This window comes from Cebus imitator, unplaced genomic scaffold (assembly GCF_001604975.1).
Source record: "Cebus imitator isolate Cc_AM_T3 unplaced genomic scaffold, Cebus_imitator-1.0 Scaffold216, whole genome shotgun sequence".
NCBI lineage: Eukaryota > Metazoa > Chordata > Mammalia > Primates > Cebidae > Cebus > Cebus imitator.
The window spans coordinates 418,389-441,228 of NW_016107531.1; the positions used below are offsets into that span (position 1 = coordinate 418,389).

General features: G+C 50.3%; 2 protein-coding genes across 5 annotated transcripts in view; one reads left to right on the top strand and one right to left on the bottom strand.

Annotated features, from left to right (window-relative positions):
• Positions 1-11,207, bottom strand: SWI5 (SWI5 homologous recombination repair protein). The gene is made up of 5 exons (XM_037745889.1): positions 11,104-11,207; positions 9,946-9,994; positions 4,132-4,253; positions 3,036-3,130; positions 1-314 (listed from the first exon to the last, which is right to left on the bottom strand). The coding sequence occupies exons 1-5, from the start codon at positions 11,190-11,192 to the stop codon at positions 250-252; spliced, it is 420 nt and encodes a 139-aa protein (XP_037601817.1). The 5' UTR covers positions 11,193-11,207; the 3' UTR covers positions 1-249.
• GOLGA2 (golgin A2) overlaps positions 10,579-22,840 on the top strand; it is a 21,366-nt gene continuing 9,104 nt past the window's right edge. Inside the window, exons 1-12 of one of the 4 annotated variants that reach the window (XM_017549003.2) lie at positions 10,579-10,720; positions 12,350-12,472; positions 13,456-13,536; positions 17,952-18,056; positions 18,311-18,354; positions 18,474-18,537; positions 18,960-19,019; positions 19,203-19,283; positions 20,149-20,187; positions 20,463-20,513; positions 20,602-20,695; positions 20,792-20,898. In XM_017549003.2, coding sequence (XP_017404492.1) covers positions 10,637-10,720; positions 12,350-12,472; positions 13,456-13,536; positions 17,952-18,056; positions 18,311-18,354; positions 18,474-18,537; positions 18,960-19,019; positions 19,203-19,283; positions 20,149-20,187; positions 20,463-20,513; positions 20,602-20,695; positions 20,792-20,898 — 933 coding nt within the window. In that variant the 5' untranslated portion in view covers positions 10,579-10,636. The remainder of the gene's footprint in view (positions 10,721-12,349; positions 12,473-13,455; positions 13,537-17,951; positions 18,057-18,310; positions 18,355-18,473; positions 18,538-18,959; positions 19,020-19,202; positions 19,284-20,148; positions 20,188-20,462; positions 20,514-20,601; positions 20,696-20,791; positions 20,899-22,840) is intronic. The other 3 variants (XM_017549005.2, XM_017549004.2, XM_037745887.1) reach the window with 3 other exon arrangements.

Consider the following 22,840-nt stretch of genomic DNA (forward strand, 5'->3'; position numbering starts at 1 on the left):
TAGAGGGAATCAGTATCCGTTTATTGACAAATAAAATACATGTACCCCTATACAAGTATCACTGCGACATTTCAGGAAACTTGGAGCTGGGAACGCCCCTTCCTCCCGGCCTTCCTTTCCTCTAGGCTCCTCCCAATTCATCTTGGGCTCTCTAGAAAAGCGCTTCTGGCATTTTCTCACTGGAAACTCTGTAGGTATGCTGGTTGGGCTCTCAGGGTTTATCATGGTCACACTGTCCCTGGGTGCTGCTCAGTCATTCATGTCCAGACCAAACTCTGGATACAACTCTTTGGTGGTGACACCTCGGATCACAGCTGAAAGGAAGGAAGGAAGGCTAAATGTCCAGTGGGGAGGTGGGAGGGAGTACAGCCAATGCCCCGAGCCAGTGTCACTGCTCTGACCCACCAGGACCACCTCTGGCTACAAGCCGGTGCCCACATTTGTGCCTCGTCTAACTGGCTGAGGTAAGCCCCCTGCTACTCCTTCCAGGCTGCCCCCCCGTGGGCCATGCCACGCTAATAACTCCCACCGGAGCTCCTCCATGTGCCAGCCACTGTGTTCAACACTGGACCTACGAGGACTCCTTGGACCCTCACCCCATTTTGAAGAGGAATGAAATAGAGCTCCCTCGATTCCATTCTCCGCACAGAGCTGCTGGACTCATCTGCTTCAAATGTAAGCTGACTGTATGCTGTGCGTGCTGGACATATCAGACTCCACCGCATGGCCCACGGGCTAGATTGAGTTTGCCCCTCTGGAGCCCCCATGATGCTATTCTGCCTCCTTTCTCCACAAAGACTGGTCCTTTCTCCTGGGGAAGGGTTCTCCTCAGAGCTGTCCCCTGACTACCTTATCTTACCCCTAGCGCCCTGCTGTTCATACCTCAATATTCTCCCCATCTCTGCCCTTTGTCACCTTCGCAGCACCTAACACATTTTGTCATTAACCTGCTGAGTCCACTTACTTCCTGGGTATTCCTCCACCCCCAACAGGAAAACAAACCACGTGAGAGCAGAGACCTTCAAGTGTCTGGTTCACTAAATAGAAAAAATTAGCTGGGTGTGGTGGCGGACTCCTGTAATCTCAGCTACTCGGGAGGCTGAGGCAGGGGAATTGCTTAAACTCAGGAGGCAGGAGGCGGAGATTGCAGTGAGCCAATATCACACCCCTGCACTCCAGCCTGGGCAACAAGAGCAAAACTTTGTCTCAAAAAAAAAAAGTGTCCAGTTCATCAAAGTGTCCCCAGTACTCTGTAGAGTGCCAGGCATAGTGTAGCTGCTCAGTAAATGTTCACTGAATAAACAAAAAGGAGGTCAGGCATGGTGGCTCACGCCTGTAATCTTAGCACTTTGGGAGGCCAAGATAGGTGGATCACTTGAGGTCAAGAGTTCAAGACCAGCCTGGCCAACATGGTGAAACCCCTTCTCCACTAAAAAAACAAAAGTTAGCTGGGCGTGGTGGTGGGCGCCTGCAGTCCCAGCTACTCGAGAGGCTGAGGCACTAGAATCACTTGAACCTGGGAGGCAGAGGTTGCAGGGAGCCGAGATCATGCCACTGCACTCCAGCCTGGATGTCAGAGTGAGACCTAGTCTAAAATAAAAAAGGGATAGGCCACCTGCTTCACATCATATGACCTGGAAGTGACAGGCCTCATGCTGAGTCTCACTACTAAGAGCTTATGTTCTTTTTTTGAGATGGAGTTTTGCTCTTGTTGCCCAGGCTGGAGTACAGTGGATCCATCTCCATTTACCACAACCGCTGCCTCCAGGGTTCAAGCAGTTCTCCTGCCTCAGCCTCCTGAGTAGCTGGGATTACAGGCATGTGCCACTATACCTAATTTTATGTTTAGTAGAGACAAAGTTTCTCTATGTTGGTCAGGCTGGTCTCCAACTCCCAAACTCAGGTGATCCACTGGCCTCAGCCTCCCAAAATGCTGGGATTATAGGCGTGAGCCACCCCGTCCAGCTGAGCTTCTGGTCTTAAACACTAGCTTACACTCCCCTCACATCCCCTTCTTCTTGGGCCCTGATCACCCTGCTCTTCTCATTCATCTATAGTTCCTGCCTCCAGTTTCTTCCTTCTCCTCCTCTGGGGCCCATTCTCCAGTGAAACACAGGGAAGCAGGCCAGGCGCTGTGGCTCATGCCTGTAATCCCAGCACGTTAGGAGGCCAAGGCGGGTGGATCACCTGAGTTCGGGAGTTCAAGACTAGCCTGACCAACATGGAGAGATCCCGTCTCTACTAAAACTACAAAATTAGCTGGGCATGGTGGCACATGCCTGTAATCCCAGCTATTCTGGAGGCTGAGGAAGGAGTATTGCTTGAACCCGGGAAGCGGAGGTTGCAATGAGCTCAGATGGCGCCATTGTACTCCAGCCTGGGCAACAAGAGTGAGACTCTGTCTCAAATTAAAAAAATAAATAAAGAAAGAAACACAGCCTAGCTCTGAGCACTACCCCAGTGGTTACTGGCTGCTGAACATCAACGTGCCTACCACTCCGAGCCAGGGGATGGAACTGAAGGGTATGTAGGGGGCCACCTGCAAATTTCCTCACCTTCAAGGTAGGCTCTCCTAGCCAGCGTGACACACAGGTATTGGTGTCTCTGCTAAAGCCCTCTAGATAGTAAGATTTTGTTCAAGAAGGAACAAAATACTCCTTAAAGTCACAAAGGGTCACCGTTGCACTTGCTGCCTCTTTAGCAAGCCAGCCACTTGAGGCATGGTTGGTATCTTGATCACTCTGAGTAGGCCCCAGAAGACTGGGGAGACCCTGAATCCTCAGTCTGGCAGATGGGCAAGCCCCGCTCAAACCTGCCTGCAGCTCCAAAGCAGGCTCTGTACTTGAGGAACAAACCTAGGTGGCCAGGGAGGCCAGAGGCTGGTAAGGAGAGGGGCTGGGGCAGCCCAGGAGCAGGCCAACTGAGGAAGGCAAGACAGCTGGCAAGTTAGGAGGCCCAGGAGCAAAACCCAACACCTCTAGGCGAGAAGACAACCTATGATGCCTGCTGGTGGCTCTGGAGTCCCAGCTACTCACCTAGTTTGCCCATCAGCATCTGCCCCACATCCTTGATGTCATTGTACTCGTGAAGCTGGGTAATGTGGTCCTCCAGTTCATCCACACTGTAGCCTCTGGGATGAGCGATGGAGGGAAGGGGAAAGACAGCCCAGTTAAGAAAGCAGATGATGACCCCAGGCTCAGGCAGTAATAAGGCATCTTGAAGGGCCTGCTCGGTGCTAGGTACTGGGGATATGGTGACAGCAAGACAGGCCCTGCCCTCATGAAGCTTACAGCAGGGCAGGGGATCTCCCCAGGTCCTCACTCCTGGCAAACACCCCCTGTCTTCTTAGGGCAGGGTCTCCAGCCACAGTGGTACTATGTGACCCTGGCCACAGCTGAGGGACTTGCAGATGGGCACGTAATCCAAACAGCCAGGTGGATTCCCTCAAGTGTGAAGTGCACACACTCTGCCATGTGGCTGGAGCAAGGGGCGTGGGGAACTCCAGGATGTGTTCAAGAGCCAGCTTCCCCTACACACTGAAAACTCCACCTGCAGAGAGAGAATGGAGTCTGTGCAGAGGGAAACAGAGGCGGAGAACATAGCTCCAGAGACTGAGAGAGCAACAGCTTTCATTCCAGACAGCTATCCAGGTCCTAGTTCAGGACCTCAGCAGCCAGAGCATCTCCCTACCTGAGAGGCTGCTGAAATACCCTGAATCCAGAAGCACAGTTCTATTTCTATGCTAAGCCAGTGCGACTGGGTTTCAGTTACTGGGCAGTTAGAGAGCTAAAATTTATCTTTTTTTTTTGAGACAGATTCTCACTCTGACACCCAGGCTGGAGTGCAGTAGCATGATCTCGGTTCACTACAACCTCCATCTCCCAGGTATAAGTGATTCTCCTGCCTTAGCCTCCTGAGTAGCTGGGACTACAGGTGCATGCCACCACACCTGGCTATTTTTTTGTATTTTTAGTAGAGATAGTTTTGCCATGTTGGCCAGGATGGTCTCAAACTCCTGACCTCAAGTAATCTGCCTGCCTTGGCCTCCCAAAGTGCTGGGATTATATGCAAGAGCCACTGCGCGCAGCCAAAAGTTATCTTAACCATGCTGGGGAACCGAATGAGACTTACTCAGATATGAACTGGGAGATCTCCTTGTCCAGCATGTCCCTCTTCTCCTTCAGTTTCTGAATGTCAAGGTGCAGAGATTCCTCACTGGTCTGATCAGCCTGGCCAGATTTGGGCAATGGCCTCTGAGAGGCAGAAAAAGTCATCAGCCAGACTGACCAGTGATCCACAATTCAGAGCCTACATGTCCCCCAGTAGTCGCTCCCTGCTTCTTCTTGCTAATAGGCACCCCAGCCCCCTGAATAAGACTACATGTCCAGGCTTTCCTTGGAATTAGGTGTGGCTCTATGACTAAGTTCCAGCAAGTGGAACTTAATCATCTGGGATTTTTTTTTTTTTTTTTTTTAAGACAGAGTCTCTCTGTCACCCAGGCTAGAGTGCAGTGGCACGATCTCAGCTCACTGCAACCTTCACCTCCTGGATTCAAGTGATTCTTCTGCCTCAGACCCCCAAGTAGCTGGGACTATAGGCGTGCGCCACCACACCCAGCTAATTTTTGTATTTTTAGTAGAGACGGGGTTTTACCATGTTGGCCAGGATGGTCTCGATCTCTTGACCTTATGATCTGCCCCCTCGGCCTCCCAAAGTGCTGGCATTACAGGCATAAGCCACCGCTCCTGGCCTAATGTTTGTATTTTTAGTAGAGACAGGGTTTCACCATGTTGGCCAGGCTGGTCTCAAACTCCTGACCTCAAGTGATCTGCCCGCCTCAGCCTCCCAAAGTGTGGGATTACAGGCGTAAGCCCTCGTGCCCAGCTGTCACTGGGTTTATAATCTCATTGGATAAAACCCTTCCTTGGAGTTATGTTTCATCTTTGCCCTTTCTGCCTATAGAAGCTGTGAAGGCCAGTGCCTAGTACACAGCCAATCTTCAGGAAACATATGTTGAATGAGCTGTCTACACATGATACAAGAAGACACCAAAGACACTCTTCCTGGTTTTAGGTTAGTGACTTGTAACCAGTCACTCAGCAGAATGAGTGAGCACTCTCTGCTAGGAACTGACAAAGGGTCCAGGAGAGCAGCAATGAATGACACATCAAGTCCAGCCCACTGCTCTCATAGAATGCATAGCCTAGCCCCAAAGAGAAAGCACCCAACAATTTTCTTCCTCCAGGTGCTTCCACTTAAAAGCTCTACTTATGTATGGCCACATCAGAAAGGCCATCTCCGACAGCCCTGTCTACGATGGTCATGTCTCAATCAATCATTTCCTTTCTCTTGATTTATATATATAATTATAATAATTATTATTTTTTGAGACGGAGTCTTGCTCTGTTGCCCAAGTTGGAGTGCAGTGGCGCGATCTCGGCTCACTGCAATCTGTGCCTCCCAGGTTCAAGTTATTCTCCTGCCAGGCATGTGTCATCATACCCGGCTAATTTTTTTATTTTTAGTAGAGATGGGGTTTCGCCATGTTGGCCAGGCTGGTCTCGAACACCTGACCTCAGGTGATCCACTCGCCTTGGCCTCCCAAAGTGCTGGGATTACAGGTGTGAGCCACCATGCCTGGCATATATATATTTCACCACAACCTCCGTCTCCCAGGTTCAAGCAATTCTCCTGCCTCAGCCTCCCAAGTAGCTGGGATTACAGGCACGCACTGTCATGCCTGGCTCATTTTTGTATTTTTAGTAGAGACAGGGTTTCACCATGCTGGTCAGGCTGATCTCGAACCGTTGATCTCGTGATCTGCTCGCCTCGGCCTCCCAAAGTGCTGGGGATTATAGGCGTGAGCCACTGCGCCTTTTTAAAATATTTTTTTAATTTAATTTTTCTTTTAAGATAGGGTTTGTCTCGCTCTATCATCCATGCTGGAGTGCAGTAGCAAAATCACACCTCACTGTAGCCTCAACCTTCTGGGCTTAAGCAATCCTCCCACCTCAGCCTCCTGGGTAGCTGTTAGGACAGGCATGTTCCATAACACTCAGCTAACTTTTTTTTTTTTAATTTTTAAGTTTTTGTAGAGATGGGGTCTTGCTATGTCACCCAGTTTGGTCTTGAACTCTGGGCTGGAGCGATCCTCAAACCTTGGCCACCCAAAATGTTAGGATTGCAAGCATGAGCCACCACACTTCGCCTCCTGATGTTTTATAGAATTTTTCATCACCCATCAAGTTATGCATTTCATTATTTTCATTGTCTTACGTTGCTTTACATCACTGAAGTGTAATGTCCATGCATGAAGAGACTTCTGTTCACTGCTGATTGCAGTGTCTACAACAGTACATGGCACACAGTAGGCACTCAATATTTATTAATGAATGAATGAATAACCAATAAATGAATTATAAATCTAAAAAAGGCTTTGAAGTACAGTGTGCTATGGGAGGGTCTAACAAGGCAACTGGACTGAGCCAGGAGTGGGGATAAGGCTTCTCCAAGGAAGCTGAATTTTAAGGGATGAGCAGGCTTTAGCTTGGCAGAAAGGTGGAAGAAAGTATTGCAGGCAGAGGGGACGGAACAGTTGGCCGTCCATATCAGTGGGTTTCACACTGAAAATATCTGATTGAGAAAAAAGCATGGTTGAGTTTGTATTGAACATGTACAGACTTTTTGTCTTGTACCACTCCATGGGGGTCCTGGCAGCAATCTCCGTGGATACCCAGGGATGAATGTGTGCTCGAATGCTGGAAGGCAGGAGAGAGCACATGTGTTGGGGGAAATGAGAGTGGTTTCCATGTATGTTAATGGGTGAGTGAGGGGACAGTGGTGTGAGAAAGAACAAATGCAACCATGCATGATGCTATTAGAAAGGAGGAGAGGCGGCCAGGCACAGTGGCTGATGCCTGTAATCTCAGCACTTTGGGAAGCCGAGACAGGTGGATCAAGAGGTCGGGAGTTTGAGATCAGCCTGGCCAATATGGTGAAACCCCGTCTCTACTAAACATACAAAAATTAGCTGGGCATGGTGGCACACACCTATAATTTCAGCTACTCAGGAGGCTAAGGCAGGAGAATCGCTTGAACCTGGGAGGCAGAGGTTGCAGTGAGCTGAGATCGTGCCATTGCACTTCAGCCTGGGTAACAGAGTGAGACTCTCTCAAAAAACAAAAACAAAAACAAAAAAAACAAAACAAAAAAAAAGGAGGAGAGGCAGAGCCCACTTCAAGAGCCTGGAGTTCCTTTGATGATGCAAGGGCAGGTGGAGGAGTTGGTTTGTGGTCCTGGTTAGGAGGCTGAGTGTGATTTCAGACTTGGCAAGCAGGAAGGCAAAGATTATGGAGGCAGCTCTGGGTGTCCCAAGAAAGGTCAGGACTGGAGAGAGACAGGAGAGTTGTGGTCACTGGGGTGGGATGAGGGCGTGGAAGTGAGACCTTGGAGTGGGTGTGCAGAAAGAGAACAGCAAGAGGAGGGCGGAGTGACTCGGAAATGCCCACATTTACCTCAGGAGTGGCAGGGAGCAGAGGAGCCAGCCAAGTGTGCACAGAAAAAGAGGGAGGAGGTCAGGAGGATGCTCCTGCAAAGAGGCCCAAAGAGGAGCAAGCACAGGGTACCGGTTAAGAATTCAGTTCAAGGCCAGATGTGGTGGCTCACACCTGTAATCCCAGCAATTTGGGAGACCAAGGCAGGTGATCACCTGAGGCCAGGAGTTCAAGACCAGAAAAACCCTGTCTCTACTAAAAAAACAAAAATTAGTGGGCCATGGTGGCAGGCGACTGTAATTCCAGCTACTATGGAGGCTGAGGCAGAAGAATCACTTGAACCTGGGAGGCGGAGATTGCAGTGAACTGAGATAGTGCCATTGCACTCTAACCTGGGAGACAGTGATACTGTGTCTCAAAAAACAAAACAAAACAAAAAGAACTCAGTTCAAAGTCCCCAGCTCTGCCATGTCCTGGCTATATTCATCTCTCTGGAACTCATGGGCCTTATCTCAACATGGGGACAGTAAACCATCTTGCCTCAAAGGTTGCTGGAAGGAACTGGAAAGATGATGTATGTAAAGTAAGCTGATGGGGACAGTGCTCAACAGAGCCTCTTTTTTTGAGACAAGGTCTTGCTGTGTCACCCAGGCTGGAATGCAGTGCGATCTCGGCTCACTGCAACATCTGCCCCCCGGGTTCAAGTGATTCTCCTGCCTCAGCCTCCCAAGTAGGTGGAATTACAGGTGCCTGCCACCACACCTGGCTAGTTTTTGTATTTTTAGTAGAGATGTCATTTCAACATGTTGGCCAGGCTGGTCTCGAACTCCTGACCTCAGCTGATCCGCTCGCCTTGGCCTCCCAAAGTGCTGGGATTATAGGCATGAGCCACCATGCCTGGCCGAGCCTTGTTTTTAAAAATGGAAGGAGTGGGAGTTGGGCATGGTGGCTCCTGCCTGTAATCCCAGCACTTTGGGAGGCCGAGGCAGGCGGGTTGCTTTGAGCTCAGGAGTTTGAGACAAGCCTGGGCAACATGGCGAAAATCTGTCTCTACTGAAAATACAAAAAAATTAGCCAGGCATCATGGCACACGCCTGTGGTCCCAGCTATTCGGTAGGCTGAGGTGGGAGGATGGGTTGGGCTTGGGAGGCAGAGGTTACAGTGAGCCCAGATTGCACCATTGCAAGCCAGCCTGGGCAACAGAGTGAAACCCTGTCCCAATAAAACAAAAAAGAAAAGGGAAGGAATGAATTAGCATGAATGAGCAGGGCATCATCTGTAGTTAGTTACTCCATGGTCAAAAACAGTGGAAACCAACTCACTCGCAAGAGTTCAGTCAGCCAAATGCTTTTGGCAAACTGTGGCTGCCACCTTGTCATTGTCATCTGGGCTCACTGTGACTTGCCCTTCAGACCTTGCCTCTGACCCTGCCATCTCCGGAGAGCCCTCTTTGCAAGTCCAACCCTGGGGTTCCCCTCTCAGAACCCATGTGTATACTTGTACTGGAACTGTTTTTTGGCCTGTGGCTCCTGGAGGGCAGGGGGCTCTCTGGCACACACCTGCATTGCAGAGTTGCTAAATCAATGAACAAACAAATACCAAGTCTTTCCTGATCTAACTTCTTCTTTTTTTTTAGAGACATAGTCTAGCTCTGTTGCCCAGGCTGGAGTGCAGTGGGGCAATCTCGGCTCACTACAATCTCCACCTCCCTGGATGAAGTGATTCTCCTGCCTCAGCCTCCTGAGTAGCTGGGATTACAGGCATGCACCACCGCGCTTGCCTGATTTTTTTTTTTTTTTTTTTTTTGTATTTTTAGTAGAGACAGGGTTTCACCATGTTGGCCAGGCTGGTCTTGAACTCCTGACCTCAAATGATCCACCCACCTCAGCCTCCCAAAGTGCTGGGATTACAGGTGTGAGCCACTTCTCCTGGTCCTCATGATCTAACTTGAGAGTGGTGGTAGTGGTAGTGGCAACTCCAACTGGGGGATGAGAGGAGGAGGAGGCTGCGTTTTGGGGGTGGCTTGCCAGAGAAGAGGAGAGACTATTAGCAACTAAAGGAGTGACCAGGGTGAACACCAAGCATTTTCCTGACTGGGGACCTGTGGGTTTGTTTAAAGGCAGGGCTGGGTGAGGGGTGAAACCAGGAGAGATGGCTGGTGCTTGACTGGAGTGAAAGGCATCTGAGGAGGCAGGAGACAGGAAGGGGAGGGAGAAGAGTTAGACTAGGACAGGACAGGATAGCACTTCTTTGAAGACTGGCAGGGGGGAGGAAAGAAAGGGGAGGGATTGACAAAAGACCTGGAGGTTCTCAGTCGGCTGGGAGAAGAAATGGAAGAGGGCCAAGTGGGGATCAGCTGCTGTTGAGATGGGGAGGAGGGCTGGGAGCGGCAAGGACTCACACGTAGGGAGTGTCGGGGATGGGAAGGTGGGTGTGGGTAAGTCATACTCACAGGGGATCGGAAGGCCCCGCGGCAACTTCGGGTAAGTCCTGATTCAGTCCTGCAGAGGAATCCGAGGGGAAAGCCTCATTGAAACCACAGCCCGCTCGAAAAGGGGACACATACGCTCCCAGGATCAGGGTAGAGACCCTCTAGGAAGGGGAAGTTCCGAGAGGGGGGTTGTCTGGAGATACTGGATGGGAGTCTTTGGAAGTGATTTCTGGAAAGGGAAAGTCTGGGACAGGGCTGTGAGGAGTCAGGTAAGAAACTGTGGAGTCCATTTCTTGCCCACCTCCTGAGCCCTGGGGTCCGAGGCCCCCGGATCGGGGGGTTGAGTGGCGCAAGAGGGTCCAGGGCGGGAGTCGGAGAATAGGCTCTCAGGTTCTGAGCCCGAGCGTGAACGGTCGCACAGAAAGGTGCGCGCGCACCCAACGATAACCAGCCCCGCTCTTCACCCGGGATGGGCGGGGACAGCGGTTGCGTGCGCAGCTTTTGTTGTGACGCCACAGGTCCCTCTGGCCACGCCGCCGCTTGGCCACGCCTCCTTTCCGCTTCATCTTTCTCATTGACCAATGGGCTTGGATCGTTGAGGCCACGCCCCTATTCTGCCCTCTAATAGCGCCCTGGTTACGCCTCCTCTGGCTAGGTCGCACTGCTGCGCGGTGGCTGACTGACTTACGCAGTGGTTGCCGGGATTGCGCTGATGTGGCCCCAACCCCGCCTCCCTCCCCGCCCCGCGATGTCGGAAGAAACCCGACAGAGCAAATTGGCCGCAGCGAAGAAAAAGGTAAAGCGCGCCGGGTCGCGGCTCCCCGACCCAGCCCCAGCCCCCCTCCTATGGCAGGACCGCGGCCAGAGTTCGTGCCACTCCTGAGGCACACCGGGCTGGGCCCCCCGGCGCCTCTGGGCTGCCCCCACCAAAGTCTTGTCAGCCAGCCCCGCCCCCTCAACCGCCCAGCCCCCGCCCTCGCCAGTCGCCCCCGGGTGACTTTGGGCTGGTGACTCCCGGGGCTCCCCGCTCCAGATTCGGCCCTCACGTCCTGCCGCCCCAGGTCCAACCTCCCTGGGCTCTTTGGGCTGGTGTCTCCAAGGACCTCGGTCCTCAGCAGCTCAGCCAGTGACTTTGGGCCCTAGACTCCAGGAGCTCCCCGCTCCAGACTCGGCCCTCACCTTCTGCCGCCCCAAACCGGCCCTCCCTGGGCTCTTTGGGCTCGAGTCTCCAAGGACCTGGGTCCTGGCCCTGTGCTCCCCTCCCCCATCGCAGAGCGGCGACTCGGACGACACGCCGATGTCCCCCCCAACCCCCGGGAAGAGTGGAATGTAGTGACGTCACACCCCCCCAACCGTAATTAGTGCTCTATACCAGCCTTTGATCTTAGGACCCAGCCCCATAAGTGTTCTTATCCCATTTCTGGTTCCTCTGGTCACAGCATAAATTTCCAGCTGGAAGGGGAATGGGGACTATGGGACCTAGGAGGGAGAGGTTTCAGGCTGCCTTACTCCCTTAACACAGACGTTGACAGTGTGAAAAGCCTGCACTTCCCCTGTGAGTTCAAAACGTTGGCAGTATCTCTGGGTGGCAATGTGAGAATGAGTTTGGTTTGGTTTTCTCCCAGGCTTCTACTCTCCAGAGAGACTTTAACGTTTTTCTCTGACATCTCCACCTCATATTCGAATTCTCCATGGTTCTGGGACCAGAGTGCCCTTTAATCAGTGGTGTTTGGAATGAGATCTCCTTATCTTCTGTGGAACAGGTCTTGGGAAACTGAACTCGACAGCTTGAATCTTTCTCATACCATCTCAACCTGGGGGTACTTGGAGCGCAGTGGATAAATATGCATCTTTCTGAAGCATCGGTTTCCCTTGATTCTCTTGAGAGAGAAAAACATTAATGTACTTAGGGATAACAGTCACATAAATGTGTGAGAATACACCAGACTTCTCTCTGAAATGAGGCTTGGGTTGTCCTCTTTCTGTTAAATTCCTAGATTTAACAGAAAGGCTGCCTTCTGCCATGAGGATACATTGATGTAAAAGTTTGAGAGATATTCGTGCATTTCTTACACTAACAAACGTGTGAGGATGTATGATTCTAAACCACACAGTGTATAGTTCCTGCCTGCTTAATTTTTACTTTTCTACCTCTGCCTCTGGATTTGGGCCCTGGTAGCTGCTGATTTGTGGCAAAACCCCTGAGCTCGGAGTCAGAAGACTGAGTTTAAGTTCAATTATTGCCTTTTTTTAAGCCATGGTAACAGTCCCTGTCAGTCACTAAGTGATTATGATAAGAGCTTGTACAGTTGTTGGTGGCATTAAATCAGCTGGTCTATAAGACTATTTTGGAAAAATTGTAAAGTAGGATGTAACTGTAGGGGCTTGTAGTTCTCATGAGTATTGCTGTTCTTCTTTTCCACAGCTGAGAGAATATCAGCAGAGGAATAGCCCTGGTGTTCCTGCAGGAGCAAAAAAGAAGAAGAAAATTAAAAATGGCAGTAGCCCTGAGACAACCAATTCTGGTGATTGCCACTCATCTGAGGATGTGAGTCTTGGCTGGCCAGGCTCCTGGGGACAGGGGGCCCAAGGGGCAGCAGAGGGTAATTGTGATGACTGTGGAAGAACTGTCTGGTACTGGTTAAGAGTTCTGGGTTTATATCATACCTATCCATCTGCTAGGGATATGATTTTAGTGCAAATTGTTGGAGATTTTTGGGCCTCTCTTTTCACATCTGTAAAGTATTGTTTTATTTACGCTTGTGAAGTTTAAATGAGATTTGTTATTGTTGTTGTGTTTATGTTAATCCCTAGTGCAGGGCCTGCTGTAAACACTTAGGACACCCAGGAAATGGTAGTTGCTGTTTCATTTTCCTCATCCCCAGTCTCAAGGGGAAGCCAGGGCAACGAGAACAGCCACTTGGCATCAGGCTATCCCTTTAGGAGTCACTGAAAGGGCCCCAGGGTGTGGTGAGGAGAGCCCCAGGTGCTAGAATTAGGAGAAGATCTAACTTTTGAGTTCATCTTTGTCACCAGCTTGCTGGATGACTACAGAAAAACCACTTCTTTCCCTGGGCCTGAGTTTCTTCCTCATAAGATGACATTGGATAAGATCAGTATCTTTCAAGCTTGTTTTTTAGCTGGAACCCCCTTTGTTCAAGTGAACCCTTACTCAGAAGTCTGGTTTTTAAAATTAAGGTCAAGGTCTGTAGCTCTACCAGATTCATCGCCCACATCGTGGGCCTGAGGGGTCCAATGAGCATATTGAGAGCTGCCCTGGTTAGGCGACTCCACCTTGTATGACTGCATCACTCAGGGGACTTTTCCATCTATTTGTTTCTGCCCCTGGCACGGCAGCAGGTGGCCATTTGGAAGGATGGCACAGGCCATGGTATTGATCTCCTCCACTCTTCTTCAGCATTTCGTTTCCCTGAACCCACGTCTTCCTCCTTCCTTGACTTTCTTGCCTCTCTGTAAGCCATTTCTGTCTTTCTCCCCCTGCCCTTGTTTTTCCCTTTTTGCCTCCTATAGATTCAGGACATTCTGAAGGTGCTGGTGTCCGACCTTAACCGCTCCAATGGGGTAGCGCTCCCCCCATTGGACAAGTGGAAGGTGAGGCAGTGCCGAGACCCCTCTCTGGCTTGCTCTCTCCAGCTGTGCATGCCCCTGAGGCTTCTCTGGTTTGGGGGATACTTTGCCTCTGGCTTATTTTATGTTGCTGCCATTAACCTTCAGCCTGTTTATGTCCGCTTCTTCACTTGCTTGATTGATTGGGTTTTTATCCTTCCCCTAAATCTTGTATCATCTTGGAGAAGGCGAGACATACCTTACAGTTTAAAAGTTTAAAGATAATTTGGGAATAACATTCAGAACAGGCATGTAGGATTTTGGGCTTTTGTTTTTCCTTTTCTTTTTTTTTTTTTTTTTTTAAAAAGAGACAGGGTTTCCTGTGGGCCAGGATGGTCTCACTCTCTTGACCTCATGATCCGCTCGCCTTGGCCTCCCAAAGTGCTGGGATTAAGGCGTGAGCCACTGCGCCCGGCTCCTTTTCTTTTTTTTTAGAGACCGAGTCTCGCTCTGTCGGCCAGGCTGGAGTGCCGTGGCATGATCTTGGCTCACTGCAACCTCTGCCTCCTGGGTTCAAGCAATTCTCCTGCCTCAGCCTCCTGAGTAGCTAGGATTACAGGCGCCCGGCACTGTGCCCGGCTCATTTTTTGTATTTTTAGTAGAGACGGGGTTTTGCCATGTTGGCTAGGCTGGTCTTGAACTCCTGAGCTCAAGTGATCCACCTGCCTCAGCCTCCCAAAGTGCTGGGATTACAGGCATGAGTCACTGCCCCCGACCTCAGATTTGGGCTTTTGAATGCCCAGTGTGGGTACTCTCAGACTAGGAGAGATGAAAAAAAAAGACCTTAACCAACCTTTAGGATTTCCCCTAAAGGCGAAGATCAGTAGACCACATAGAAGTTAGTGATTTTTTTTTTTGATTAATTCACTTTGATTTAAGAGTAGGGAACAAAGGGTTAAGAGAAAATAAGCTCGCATTATAGTTGGAATGATTGAAGCTATCTTTTCAGAGGAACTAACTGTAAAAGATGTGAGGTTCCCCAGACAGATGAGTGACCAAGATGTTCTGCCTCTAATCTCTCTTAAAATCAAATGAACATTTAACCACATTCATTGGGCTCTTGACAACAAAGGCACTTTGCTAAATAAACAGTGGAGAAAATAGATGAACAAGGTAGGCTGCACACTGAGGGAGGCAGACTCCTCTGAAGGAGGCAAGAAAGAATTTTGGAAAATTCCAAATGCTCATCTTGGGGGGAGGTTGGTTCCGAATGGACTCCAGGCTGGAGGAAGTGGCATTTGAGGCTGGCTTGAAGATTAAAGGTGGGTAACATTCATCCATATAGGGAGTGGGGGAGGCAGGGGGAGTGGTGAGGTCATGGCCAGTGCTATAAACTCACAGAGCACCTTTCAGGAACACAGGGAGCCTGGTGTGGGGATACACAGGGCTAGGAGACAATCTCCTCTGGCTGTGATTTGCCATTTCCTCCATATCTAACTTGTCTCAGGGACTCCTGGCAAGCCAGAGGAGCAGGGCACGAATAGAGCCTGATCCTGTTGAAGGAGGGTATGGAGAGAGGGACTGAGACAGAGCACCCTTGGTGGCTGGTTAGAGAGTTGTTCAGTCATCACACTTGTTACCCTCCAGTCGGTCAGGTCTGTCCAGGTGCTGTGACTCACCTTGCTGGCTTAGAGGAGACACTGGGGAATACAGGCCTTGATGAGTCCTGCAGTCATGTATTTGGCTTTTGCTCTGCCAATGGTCCAGTCGATTAGGGGTCTGCAGCCTGTTTACTAATGCTCTGAGATTCTGTGCCAGCCCAGGTCCCTCCATTCTGAAAACAAAGGCCTAGATCCTCATATTTCCTTCTTGCTTTTGTTTTTGTTTTTGAGAAAGAGTCTCCCTGTTTCTCCTGGAGTGCAGTAGCGCAATCTTGGCTCACTGCAACCTCCCCCTCCCAGGTTCAAGTGATTTTCATGCCTCAGCTTCCCAAGTACCTGGGATTGTAGATGTGTACCATCATGCCTGGCTAGTTTGTTTGTTTGTTTGTTTGTTTGTTTGTTTTGTATTTTTAGTAGAGACAGTGTTTTGCCCTGTTACTCAGGGTGATCTCGAACTCCTGGCCTCAAGTGATCTGCCTGCCTTAGCCTCTCAAAGTCCTGGGATTCCATGCGTAAGCCTCTGTGCCCAGCCCCTTGCTCTTTTTATACCTTTTCTATATCCATAACTGTTTCTTTTTAATTTCTCATTTTTATTACTAAGTTTTCTACTCCATGAGTGCAGGCCTGTGATTGTAGAATCCTGGGTAGGGATGATAACATTTCTAGAAGTAGGGAATAAGGGAGAGAAAAAAATATCTTAATAGGATGGGACATTTTGAGGAGAGTAGGCTTTTTTAAAAACTCCATTCTTGAGAAGATTCCAGGTTCATCTCCTGGCTGGCTCGCCAAAAAAAAAAAAAAAAAAATCTCCATTCTTGGCTACAAGATTTAAAATTATGAAATAACTTGGTCTCTCACAAAATAATCATGCTAAATGCAATCATAAAAATGCTTTTTCAGCTGAGCTGGTAGCTCACGCCTGTAATTCCAGCACTTTGGGAGACTGAGGAGGGTGGATCACCTGAGGTCAGGAGTTCAAGAGCAGCTTGGCTAACATGGTGAAACCCCATCTCTACTACAAATACAAAAATTAGCCGAGCATGGTGTTGTGTGCCTGTAATCCTAGCTGCTTGGGAGGCTGGAGCAGGAGAATCTCGAACCCAGGTGGCGGAGGTTGCAGTGAGGGGAGATCTCGCCACTACACTCCAGCCTGGGCGACAGAGCAAGACTCCATCTCAAACAAAAAGCAAAAAGAAAACTTCCCCTCCTCTGAACATTGTTGTGTCTAATCCTAGAGATCAGCGGGAACCCAAGATGCCAGGAGGGACCTAAAGCCTACACGGCTAGGAATGCCAGCCTTCCTGAAAGGCTCATGCCTGGCCAGTGCTGAACCCCTGCTCTGACCTATTAGATTCAGTTCTAGACTGAATTGTCAAGGCAATACCAGATTACATGGTCACAGTAAATTTGCAAAGATGCAAAGACAACTTGGCTTATCTTCAGTTCTGCCAGCCTCTGCAGCACTTGCTCTGAGGAAGAAAGCAGATTTGGGTTTTCCGACATTGGGGCTGAAGGGTCCAGTGAGCAGGCAGTCCTTTCCCTAGAGAGAGGTATAGCCACTTCCCCCAGAACCAGCTTCCCTGGCCAGGCCTTGGCTTCCTGTTGTTTCTCTCTTGTCAAGCTTAGCTGGTCAGCAGCTTTTTCCATTGTTTGCCCATCTGGCCTGTCGGATATTAGAAGATCTCTAGAGCCAGAGGCTTGGGCCAAGAGTAAAGCCAGAGCCTGGAGAGAGGCTGAGTGGGGCTCTGGACAAGCAGGTAGGTCCAGTTGGGGTCAAAGGAGAGGCTCCACATGACTCCAAGTCCTGAATCCTAGAATTGTCCCCAGGTACTATTCCCAGGAAAGAGGCCCCACAACTTACAAGTTGCCAAGAGCCATAGGGCAGATGTCTTACCTCTGTTTTCTTGGGTGGTTTCTTGGTTGGGTAAATGTTTTTGCAGGTAAGAGGTTGTGGTAGGGATGGTGGCCATGGTTTATTCTCTTTTTACCTCCAGAGAGTGGGGATAGGCTTGTATTCTAATTGGGACACTTTTTTTTCCTGAAAAGCCTGAATCAGAAACACAGCCAATAGGCCAGGTGCAGTGGCTCATATTTGTAACCCCAACACTTTGGGACAGCAAGGTGGGAGGATCACTTGAGCCCAGGACTTTGAGACCAGCCTGGGCCAGATGGCGAGACTGTGTCTCTATAAAAATTAGCTGAGCATGGTGGTGCGCCTGTAGTCTCAGCTACTAGGGAGGCTGAGGTGAGAGGATTGCTTGAGCCCAGGAGGTGGAAGCTGCAGTGAGCTATGATTGTGCCAACACAGGGGAGAAGGGAAGGGAGGCAAGGAGGAGAGAGGCAGATAGCTACATTGGGCATTGCCCAGACAACTACTTCCTCATCACCATCCTCTGCCCAACAGGAGCCCAGTTAGTGTCACTCTGCAGCACAGACTGGCCTTCTGGTAGAACACTGCCTTTCTTCTCCCTGACTTTGGCACACCTTCCTCTCACCTGCTGTGGCTGTCAAAGGTCAGAGCCTGCTGCTGTCTTTTGCTGAGCTCCAGGGAGAGTGAGGTCCTTGTGTTTGTGAAGGGGGCTGTGCAGCCCCTGCTTTGAGCTTTGACCATTTGAAATGCTGCCTAGCAGCCCAAGGCCTGGGCAACCATATGCACACCCCCGAGTGGCTCTTAGCATGCGTGACTGTCACTCTGACTGCAGCAACACCCATCCTACCTGTTCCACACCCTGTGTTCATGGCACTGAGGCACCTTCTCTCCCACATGGCCCCCTAACCACCTGCTCTGTTCTATGACAGACACCCAAGGACAATGCTGCTTCTCTACAACCATCTGATGACACCGTGTTACCTGGCAGCGTCCCTTCCCCGGGTGCCAGTCTCACTAGCATGGTGGTACCTCAGGTTCGTGCCTCCTTCCCCTCTGCCCCCTGCCCTCCTGTACCTACTATAGATTCTCTTCTCTCACAGGTAGCTTGTTCCCTAGGGCCAACGGCTTTTCCTAGGGACCAGGCTGGGGGAAGGCTCAGACTAGGCTTTTCTTTGAGGTATGGGGAGATGGAAGATTGTTGGAATGAGTTTGGGAGCTTGACTCACTCCATCCTGCATGATTCTTACCAGAAATTGAATGACCATCTCATCTGTTTCTTCCCACACAGAATCATGATGCTGACAATGTCCCTAATCTCATGGATGAAACCAAGTGAGTGTCTCCTGTTGGGGCAGCAGTCTCTAGGTGGAGAGAGTCAGGGAGGCCACTGCCCATGACCTTCTTTCCCATTGAACTACCTGCACCCCTGACCCCTGTGTCTCCATCCCTAGGACTTTCTCATCAACCGAGAGCCTGCGACAACTCTCCCAGCAGCTCAACGGTCTTGTTTGTGAGGTACCTCAGAAATTGAGGCCCAGAGTGGGGTGTAGGGGGGAGGAAAGTATGACAGAAAGAAACTGAGGCAGGGATTCATGAGAAAGGGAAGATCCTGAGACCAGCTGATTTTCTGGGAAATGTTGAGGGAGTCACCTCTTCCCTGAGCCTTCTCCTTTGAAGCTGTACACATGAAGGGGTTGGAGTCTGTGACTGGTTGCATCATTTTATCCTGCTGCAGCACTGGATGAGAGCTGCTCGGGAGGGAAGGATGGTGGGGAAATAAGAACCATGAGAGAAGTAGGCACAAAAGGGTTTACGGGACAAAGGGTCCAAGTTAGGCAGAAAAGAAAATGTTGCCAGATGAGGAGGAAGAAAGGAAGCCAGAGGGCTTAGACACTGGGAGGACAGAACATCTCCATGTGCATTCTCATCTCTTACAGTCTACAACATGTGTCAATGGCGAGGGCCCAGCATCATCTGCTAACCTGAAAGACCTGGAGGTAAGAGGCCCTGGGCCATGGCTCAGTGACCCTCCAGGCCAGCCCTCCAACCTCCTCCCACAGCGAGGGCTGGGTGCCCCTCTGCCAGCTGAGACAGCCCACACACCCCCCAACCCTAATGATTGCTCTCTCTACCTCTCCCCCCAATCCTCCTCCAACTCCTCCTCTCTGCATGCGCCTCAGAGCCGGTACCAACAGCTAGCGGTAGCCCTGGACTCCAGCTATGTAACAAACAAACAACTCAATGTCACGATAGAGAAATTGGTAAGAGTCCAGTGGGGTCCCCTGATTCCACGCTGCCAATCCTGGGCTCCAGTTTCCCATTGGGGCCCTGAAGAAAGGGGCAGGGGGCCCCTGGTGCCAAGGGCGAATGGGGAGCTGGGGGGCCCAGGCCTCAGCTGGAGGGACCCCAGAGCACGGAGCATGCAGCATGGCTCTTCTGTTGCTGCCCTCTTTGCCTACTCTCTCTTCTCTAGACACCCCTGCTCAAGTCCTTGCCACACACACCCTGGGGTTGTTGCCTCTCGAGGAGGTGCTAGCCTGACTGGTTGTCAGGAGCCCTATATTTCCGTCTTGACTCAGTCCTTAATTTGCTGTTTGATTCTGGACAAGCCACTTCTCCTCCTTGGGCTTGCATTTCCTGAGGAGGTAGAGTTAGAGAGTATCAAAGGTCTCTTAGCTCTGAGAGTCCAAGATTTAAAGGCCCACTAGAATGTAAATATCAGGGCCAAGGGCTCCTATCTGTCTTTTTCTGTCTTATATCCCTGCTATTAAGAACTGTACCTGGCCCGTATATGCTCAGCAAATGTTTGTTGAATGAATGCATCTTTCTAAATCACAAGCTGGCAGAAGGGTGGGCTTTTTTCACACTTCATCTCTCGAGGTTTATGTTTCTATCCTTTCAAGAGAATCAGATCCAGACCCAGTTCTGTGGCTGTGGGCAAAAACCAACAAAGACCCAAATCCCTTTTCCTTGGGAGCCTGAGGAGAGTTTATCAGCTCGTGTTCCCATTGGGTCTGAGAACTTTGCCTTTAAAATCCATTCCTGGCCCCTGCCTACCCCTTCCTGGTCTGGAGAATAGAGTTGAGGGGGCCACCCTCAGTCACCTTCCTTTGACTCTCCCCACAGAAACAACAGAACCAAGAAATTACGGATCAGTTGGAAGAAGTAACGTGATTTCTTTGTTTGCTCACAACATGACTGCTGGGTTTGGGGGGCATTCAAATGTAGAGGCCTCAGTCTCATCTCACCCACTCCAAGCCTGGGGAAGAAGGCTCACCCCTCCCTCCCCCCCAGATTTCACCCCATCCCCTCAGGGTCCCTGATAACTTGGTTCCATGGGTGGGCCTGTCCTGAGGCATTGGTGGCATTCTGGGGGCATGTCCCTTGCTGTGCCATCTCTGCTTTCCCTTAGTAAGAGCTCTGTATTCCTCTTCCTGTAGGAAAAGAAAGAATGTCACCAAAAGCAGGGAGCCCTAAGGGAGCAGTTACAGGTGAGTGGAGGGTGTGGAGTTCCCTCCTGTTCTCTGGAGAATGTTTCTTTCCTTCTTTTTCAGCACTTTCTTGACTTTTCTCCCAAAGGTTCACATTCAGACCATAGGAATCCTCGTATCAGAGAAAGCTGAGTTACAGACAGCCCTGGCTCATACTCAGCATGCTGCCAGGCAGAAAGAAGGTGGGAATCTGAGCACCCTATCATCCTTCAGCCTGGCACTTTGACAGGCCTTTAGGGGGAGTCCTTTGGGCCCCATCTCAACCTCTCTCATTCCAGGAGAGTCCGAAGATCTGGCTAGCCGCCTGCAGTATTCCCGGCGGCGTGTGGGAGAGTTGGAGCGGGCTCTTTCTGCTGTCTCCACACAGCAAAAGAAGGCAGACAGGGTAAGTCCAACTGCCTGCCCTGTCCCCTGGCAGGCTGGCTTCCCAGATGGAGGAGTGAGCCTTAAGGTCCCTTTTGCAGGGTGGAGTGTCCTGCCTAGAAGGCAGTATGGGCCATTTCTCACTCCTTTTGTGTGTGGTTGTTAGAGGCAGCCTGGGGCTGAGTCAGCTGCTGTGGGTGAGTTGGGAAGCACTGTGGGGAGCAAACACTGAACACAGAGCTCGGAGGCCAAGTGCCTGCCCTTCCCTTTTCTGGTTGTGGCCTTGGCCAAGTCATAGGTAGGGGATATGATACTTGTACTGTGAAGATACAGAAGAGTATCTCTAGTGTGTGACCATTTGTGTAGAGAGAGGGAACATGTGTGTGTGTATATGTATGTGTGTGTGTGTGTGTGCGTGCGCATGCAAGGATTCATAACTCAGGAGAGAAGAACAGCATGGCTGGGAGATATTCCCCTTCCGTACCTTCTGAGTTTTGGACTATGCAAATGTATCATCCTTTCTTTTTCTTTTTTATTTTGAGACAAGAGTCTTGCTCTGTTGTCCAGGCTGGAGTGCAGTGGTGCAATCTTGGCTCACTGCAACCTCCGCCTCCTGGCTTCAAGCGATTCTCTGGCCTCAGCCTCCCAAATAGCTGGGACTACAGGCACATGCCACCATGCCCAGCTAATTTTTTTTTTTTTTTTTTTTTTTTAGTAGGGACAAGGTTTCACCCTGTTAGCCAGGATGGTCTCCTGACCTCGTGATACGCCCATCTAGGCCTCCCAAAGTGCTGGGATTATAGGCATGAGCTACCACGCCTGACCTGTATCATCCTTTCAAAAAGTGAACAAAAGATTAATTATCCCCTTCCTGTCTGTGGCCCCTCCCCCAGAGAACAAATGGATTTAGAGAATCAGATATACCTGGGTGTTCAAATCCCAGTAAACCCCAGCTCTGTCTAAGGGATCTTAGGCAAGCACTTAACATCTAATACTAACATGTTTTTGTGTGTTTGTTTGTTTTGAGGCAGAGTTTCACTCTTGTTGCCTAGGCTGGAGTGCAATAGCATGATCTTGGCTCACTGCAACCTCCGCCTCCCTGATTCAAGTGATTCTCCTGCCTCAGCCTCTTGAGTAGCTGGGATTACAGATGCCTGTCACCACGCCTGGCAAATTTTTTTAGCCGGGCGTGGTGGCAGGCATCTGTAATCCCAGATGGAGTTTTGCCATATTAGCCAGGTGTGGTGGCGCATGCCTATGATCCCAGCTACTGACCTCAGGTGATTTACCCACCTCGGCCTCCCAAAGTGTTGCGATTACAGGCAGCCACCCCATGTGTTTCATCTACACAATAGAGGTAATAATAGTAACTGTCTCATGTGGTGGTTATGAGGATTACATGGGATTGTTAGCATGGTACCTGGTGAAGCACTCAATAAAGGCTCAAACAGTGGTAGCAATAATGGTAATAACAGCAATGTTATCTGATCTCTCTGGGCCTCTGTTAGCCAACTATAAACTTGATCTTGGCTAGGTGTGGTGGCTCACACCTGTAATCCCAGCACTTTGGGAGGCCGAGGTGGGCGGATCACCTGAGATCAGGAGTTCAAGACCAGCCTGACCAACATAGTGAAACTCCATCTCTACTAAAAATACAAAAAATTAGCCAGGCGTGGTGGCATGCCCCAGTAATCTCACCTGCTTGGGAGGCTGAGGCAGGAGAATTGCTTGAACCCAGGGGGCAGAAGTTGCAGTGAGCTGAGACGGTACCACTGCCTTCCAGCATTGGCAACAGAGTGAGACTACATCTCAAAAATAAATAAATAAATAAAAAATAAAAATAAAAAACTAGCCGGGCGCGGTGGCTCAAGCCTGTAATCCCAGCACTTTGGGAGGCCGAGGCGGGTGGATCACGAGGTCAAGAGATCGAGACCATCCTGGTCAACATGGTGAAACCCCGTCTC